A 7056-nucleotide genomic window follows, 5' to 3' on the forward strand; every position below is an offset into this window, starting at 1 on the left:
TATCTCTAGTACTCTCTGAGTGTCGTCCTGGGGGCGTCTCCAGTTCCTCCCTGATCCTCTCCAATTGTCTTGAGGATGAGGGGGGTTGTGGTCTGCGTATCCTTGCTGCGTGTGAGGATAATGGGGTGGATTGACCCCGCCAGGTTGATAATGAGGGCTGGGGCGGAACAATTGAACCACCTCTCGCGGTATAGAAGCTGGTATTGGCCTCACTTGGAGCGCTTGCGGCGGCGGCGGCGGCGGTGGTTGCTGCGGCATTTGAGGGCCGTGGTAAATCTGACCTTCTGGACGCGGTTGTGGAAGTTCCTGACGGTTGGAAGGGGTAGGACCCTGGAACTCCTGCGTTGGTACTCGGTACTGTAAGCCCGTAGGCTCCGGAGTCGGCGTGGCTATCATTGGTTGATAGTTGGCGTGTGGCGCTACGGCTAGCTGCGAATGGTGGCGGATTGTTTGATCTGCCGGGTTCTGTTGCGCTAGAGATTGATTCAATTGATGGAGCTCCTCGTTGGGGATCCATTCTTGGCATAGACGGATAGCGTCTGCTCTCCCAACCAGCTCTATAATCATTTCTTGCGTCATCGAAGCTTGGGAGAGGAGTCTCTTCATCGAGGCCGTGTTCTGCGCCTCTCTCGCTCGGACAAACATGTCGAATTGATCGTTGAAGAGGTTGATGAGGCCTGTCAGCTCCATTTCTTCTGGGATCAGATCCATCGGGCCGGAAGACTCTTCCCGTCGTGGGTTCTGAATGGGCGGAAGGAGGGCTAAACTGGGGGAGGCATTCGGCCTCATACCCTCGGGGTTGGTAGGCTGGGAGGGCGGTTGATCCTTCTGAGGATAATTCGCCGTAGGGATCATTTGTTCCCTGTCTACTGGGCGCGGTACCGGCGTGGACCTGTTCGAGGCTAGAGCTATTGATGTCTCTCTCGCCTGGTATAGCGCCGGAGGGATCCCTGTGTCTGGGGGAAGCGGCTCCTCCTCCGGGAACTTGAGGAAATCCTCTTGGAGCGGCGGCAATGCTGACTCTAGCTCTTCGAAGCCTTTCCTCGGCGGCTGGACTGAGGCGGTAGCGGAGGCGCTGTTCTGCTGAGAGGTCTCTGCCATTTCTAAGGTGAGGAGGCATGGTGAGCACGTGTAGGAAAGTTGGTAGTCGAGTAGGAAAAGAAGAATAAGGATTTTTTAAAGGTTAAGTACCTGAGGATTTAGCTTTAGCAGAAATTCTCTTGCTTTTCCGCGTAGTAGAAGAGGTTTTTTTCTTATTTTCCTTTGCGCTTGACTTCGCTGAGGAATTAGAGTTCCACTCGGCTATATTGACGGGAGCAAAAGTCTTCTTTCGACGAGTTTTTTGTGCTCTTGCAGTAGCAATAGGGGTCCACGACGAGCTACTGATAAGATTGCCGTTGCGCGGGTTTGTCACTATTCTATCGTCGTAGTTTTCGTCTTCTGCGCTAGTCTGCGCCGTCACGAATTTTTTTACGGTCAAGTTCGGCAATTATAGATAAGAAGGCGGAGAATCTTTTGAGCATACTCCGTTTTTCTCTATCTCCTCTTGATTCGAAGATATGGAGGGTTCTGGGGAGGATAAGTCCGACGAAGGGATGAATAGCGGCGCGGAGGAGTCGCAATTCTGCACTTTCACGAGTACACAGGACGTAAAAAAAATTTTTCAAGGGTTCAGTTAGGAATTTTATCAATATAAGAGCAATTTGGGATAATTTTAGAAGATTTTCAGCGTTAGTAGGATATGTAGAAAAAATTTTTTAAGTGATTTTTTCGAATTTTTAAGAGTTTTTTGTTTGATTTAGTCAGGAGGATCAGTCCTTTGGCTTTATAGCAGTCTAGAATTATGAAAAGGTGAGTAATTTTCCCGATGAGGCCCCCAATTGTGAGCCTGAGTCTCTATAGTGACAGCAGGACACAAGAAATGGGGGACAACAGTTTGATTTCTTGGGATAAAGAAAATACAACTGTAAGAGAAAAAGAGAAAGAGAGAGAAAGAAACCAAGCAGGATAAGATAGAAGAGAAGTACTAGGTTATTCTAGTGGGAATGCACGTCCACTGGCAATGCTACTCTTCAGAAGAGTGCTGCTAATCTGTGCTAGAAGTGCTACAGCTTCCTCTCAGGAGGGTATCTGGATTAGATAAGTTTAATCCAGCCACAGTTTTTTAGACTTCTCTCTGGACAGTCAAGGTTCTTAATGGGAAACCTGAGGGACAGCCCTGCAACCTAGATTTTGAGGCAAAGGCCAAGTGATTATAAGGGACAGCCCTGTGATCAAGATAGAGGCAAAGGCCTGTAGAATTGAAGGGACAGCCCTGTGATCAAGATAGAGGCAAAGGCCTGTAGAATTGGAGGGACAGCCCTGTGATCAAGGAGGAGGCAAAGCAAGAAGAAAAGGCAGATCAAGCAAGACACAGAGTTGTACCTCTGAGATAATCAAGGTTCAGTGAAAGAGGTTACTTACTGTCAATATCCTAGGCGCCTGTGACGGTAGGTATACTGGGAGTAGAGTAGGCTCTTTGGTGGTGATCCTGGGGTTATCTGGGTGGTGGTTCTGGTGTGCTGAAGTCTGTGGATCCGCCTCAGGCAAGGGGGATTCTGACTACGAAAATTTTCACAGTTTGCTTATGTAATTTACATATGTACATGTGGTTTGGCGCGCCAGGTAGTGCTGACACGTCACAACTGCGCAAGCGCGCCACAACTCAGTAACTCAGGGAAGGAGTATATTTACAATGAATTGATAAGTTGTAACTAGGGTCAAAATTGCATGAGGAAACAGAATCTGAAGTCAAAACAAGGTTATCTCTTAAGATGAAAAAGATATAAAGTAATTTATATGTAACAAAGGTAGAACAGGCAGCTTTTAGGTCAGCTGTGATGACTCTAAGGCTGACAGTAGGATAGAGCCGATATGAATGGTGATGGAGGACGGTTGATGTCTAAAGGATCCGCTTTTTCTTCGACCGGTGAAGGAGGTAACGGGGGCAGGTTCAGAAGCGCTTTATAAGCATTTGTCTGTTTTGGCCACTTCGGTCTTGTCGCTGGATCAGGTTGATCTCAACAAGTTTTGACCATAAAACGGGTTGTATATTGCCAGAAGTCAATCAGTGAAGGCTAGCCCGTTGGTAGACCGAGAACTCTTAATCTTTTGTAGCCTAAAATCCTTGGTCCTGTATTGCTCCAACTCGCCCGCCTCCTATGACTGCCACACTCCAAATGTGGAGTTTGTCCACCCCACCGTACAACACTTTGGTGTTGTATTTAGTCTGTCTGATCTCTGATCCTGGAGCTCTTTACTCACTGAATACAACCCTCATTGTCTCCGTGTGTCAACAGCTCCCCGTGTCACAAGACTCAGTCCGTGAACCTCAGTCCTGCGACCCCTGTGCCCCTCAATAGGTTATGATCCCCTCGTCGCTCTTGCCAAATCCACCCCCCCGGCTACACAGGGTCCCCCTGAAGTTTTCAAATGCCGTGAAGCTTAACATATGCTCTAGAGAGTGTATTTATGTGGCAGAAAAACTTTGGGGGCATTTGGATCACCGTATCTCAGGACATGGCGCATTGCGTTAGTAGGAAATCCGCCAAATCCGCCCCCAGCTACACAGGGTCTCCCTGAGTTGTGCTAATGCCGTGAAGCTTAAAATATGCTCTAGAGAGTGTATCTAGAGTGCTGTAAAATTTTGGGGGGCTTTGGGTGCCCCAGTGCGGAGGTATAAATTTTTCTTTATTTTCCGGCATTTTTTGCAAAATTAAAATTCCGACTCCCGTTTGAGATTGCGGAATTACAAAATCGACTCCCAAAATGCCCCCGGGTCAAAATTGGGTCATGGGGACCCGGGACAGACGTCGCGCGGCGGTCCGCGCGACGTAAACTTGATTTGGGAGTCGATTTTTTAATTTTTGGGAGTCGATTTCTCAACCCCCTATGTATTTTTGTCAAGGTCGCCGCCGCTTTTCCTTACCCACTGGCTCAAGAAAATTGTTTTGGGAAGTAAACTCTTTTGGGGTGAGTAAATTTCCTTTGGACTCTGTATTATCCCCTCAAGTTTCAGGTTTCATGCCAACATATCAGTTCATTCGTACACACCTGGAACGCCAACAAAAGCTCCTAGCGCCGAACCAAACTCCAAGGATGAATGCAATGGCCCATGGGGCCTATCACAAATGCAATGGCAAGGGGGATCAAACGAGGTCTGCTCACATTGTGCAATTGCAACAGGGAAGCTCGAGCCGTCGACAAAGAAAGATTAGCGAAGGCGCTCAATATATCTTCGTGAAGGTCGCCGCCGCTTGTCCCTGAAAATTGTTTCGGGAAGCAACTCTTTTGGCATGAGTACGGGCAAACTGTTTGGATCATTGGTTCACACACCCTCTCATGGTTTGGTGATTTCAATGGGGCCAGATGTCATTGTTAAAATGATAGTCTCTGGTTTCTGAAATGTTACTCAGGTGCAAGGTATGTATGTGTTGTGATATGGGGCGACGCGCATTTCTTCAATTCGCCCCGCTATGTACATAGCTTCTTGGCAGGGTGTTGCGTATAGGCCCGTTGTACGTAGGCCTTCCGCCACATTTGGCAGGCACAGGATCATACATAGAGCCTGATTGAATCCGGAACAAACTTATCACAAGTCCCTCGCCTGACGGGGGGCACGGCGCGAAGCGCCTCGCACAAACTGCGACCTCCCGACCCTGCGGGGCTGGGAGGCTTTTTTTGTTATGGCCTGGTGTATACCTCTCCGGGGGAGAGTTGATGCCCGCTACAATCGTGTAGTCGGGTGGTACCTTTTCTTCCTTCCCTGGGGTTTTTACAGGTTATGAGCCCAGCGTTGTCTCTGTCGCATGTTCAATTCCCATTGCCTGCATCTCGCACATGTCACATCTCCACAGCTTGTAACCCTCACATTACATGACATAACTGTGTTAGCTACTCCTAGTCTTACATACAAGCATATTATTGATTATTGATTTAGGAGTGTGGTTGCCTTAAAATAGTTCCACGGTTCATGGGTGCCAAAAGTCCCATTTTAGGATAAATCATAGTATAGTCTTTAAAAATAGCATTAGTATAGTAGCCAGTATGCGTGAAAGTTGACAGTTAACAAGTCTGTCGGGGAGTAACACTTAGATTTGTATGTAGTTTCACACCAGCCCATTTGGTGTCCAATCCAATATCACCTCTGTTATCAGTGATATTGGCTTGCGGGGGAGTGTTATGGCCTGGTGTATACCTCTCCGGGGGAGAGTTGATGCCCGCTACGATCGTGTAGTCGGGTGGTACCTTTTCTTCCTTCCCCGGGGTTTTTACATTTTTAAGCTCGAATCCGGAAGCGATGTATGTATCATGAGTGTGGCTGCGGAAGTAGGAGGACCAGACGCACATGTACGCACCTTCAATGATAAGGATCCGTAATCCGAGGTCGATAAAAAGATGGCCAATCCAGGTCCGGTGATCGCAATGGTAGCCCATCTTCTACAGCCATTTTCCTACCCTTCCTTAAAAGGTTCACCCACACCGACAATCGAGTTATAAATTCATTCGACGAACTATGCAATTCTTCAGCTTATATACCCTTGTCGCGCTGCTATACATCCAAAGTGAAGCTGTCCATGCCTCGACGTTCTCCTGCAACAAACCAAATGCCAAAGGCTTTTGTATGATAAAGATAAATCGACATAATGTTAATACTGTACCAGGCTGGAAAGGCCACGACTGGGCTTGTGAGTGTTCCGCATGTCCTCTTTTGCCTTGAGAGAAGCAGCTCAGCCAATGATTCCCTTGTTTTAATCTAGCGTGTATCGCCAATATATCGCTAGGCAGGTACAGCTGTGATATGACTATTGGCGCCGCCGCCATCCAGGCAAGTTTCTGTTGCGACGACCTCGAAGTTGAACCAGGCTACGTGCGTTTAGTATTGGGATAGCTTGTTCCGATTAATTACAATCACTGATTCCTTTTTAACTCTGAACAGGTCACACCTTTGACTAAGCGATTTGTCAAAAACCACTGCTCCACTCAATAAACAAACACCTCATGCAACTTGAAGAAGCCTTGATGATGATCATTGGCTTCTTTCCTTACGGTTCAATGAGAAATAATTTCTATCAATTATCACAGGCGCCCCAGATTTGAACTTCAAAAAATTAGCAAACCATGCTATCATTTTCACTATACTTTTCTTTCCGCTCCATTTCTTCGCCTGGTCTTGTGAATGGTTTCCCCTTGCTTGTGAAAGAATAAAATCCCTTTAAGCGCTTGTCATCTCATGAAAGCTGGTCCGACTCGGAGACGCAGGGGTACCTCTTGTTCAAAGAGGTGTGATGCTGTTTTGGTCATGGGCCAGCAGATAACCAGTTGTTGACCGTTTGTGTCCCCCTCCCCAATTCGCATCCGTCTACAAGTCAAGTCCCCCAGTTCCCGCCGTGAAAACCAATCCGTTGTCTGTCATCCCTTTTTGAGAATTTTAGGCTAAAAGAAATTGATTTCAGTAAAAATAACAAAGTAAAGAAATACAATGAGAATAATTTTTACCTAAAAGAAACAGGAACAATGTTAAAAATGAGAACAATGTTTGACAGAACTACCACCACACACTAGGCCCTTCATGGCTAATAAAATAAGAGTGATTAGAAAACATTCACGGTCAATAGGGTTAGAATAAAAAGGAAAGATAAGAACCTATGAAATAGCCGCCTAGACCGATGACCTCGACAAGAGCCCGCAGATGAAGTTGAGAAACTGATGAGTCTTGCGGGTTTAAGAGATGGTGTCGAGATGAGGAAGGAAAAGAGAGAAGTGGTAAACTGGATTCGTGGTGATATGGTCAACACCACTCTTGATTTGAAGCATCGGCACTCGTGACGTCATTATTTGAGTCCAACTAGAAACGTGCTACGCAGCGCGTATACCGTATGTAACCGTAGGATTCCGCATAGATTCCAACACTTTTGAGTATCCAATGAGCCAATCCAAAGCATTCCAGTGATCTTCCAACAATGGTAAGTTACATTATCCAGTTGGCCTAGGTGTGATTTAGTTATCCAGTCCTAT

General features: G+C 46.9%; 1 protein-coding gene across 1 annotated transcript; it reads left to right on the forward strand.

Annotated features, from left to right (window-relative positions):
* Positions 1-5554: 5554 nt before the first annotated feature.
* On the forward strand, positions 5555-6028 carry PtA15_9A679 (uncharacterized protein; the record flags this gene model as incomplete). Its single annotated transcript, XM_053172913.1, has 3 exons — positions 5555-5726; positions 5799-5908; positions 5978-6028. The coding sequence occupies 3 exons, from the start codon at positions 5555-5557 to the stop codon at positions 6026-6028; spliced, it is 333 nt and encodes a 110-aa protein (XP_053024107.1).
* Positions 6029-7056: the final 1028 nt, after the last annotated feature.

The sequence above is a fragment of the Puccinia triticina genome, chromosome 9A (genome assembly GCF_026914185.1).
Source record: "Puccinia triticina chromosome 9A, complete sequence".
In the NCBI taxonomy this organism is placed as follows: domain Eukaryota; kingdom Fungi; phylum Basidiomycota; class Pucciniomycetes; order Pucciniales; family Pucciniaceae; genus Puccinia; species Puccinia triticina.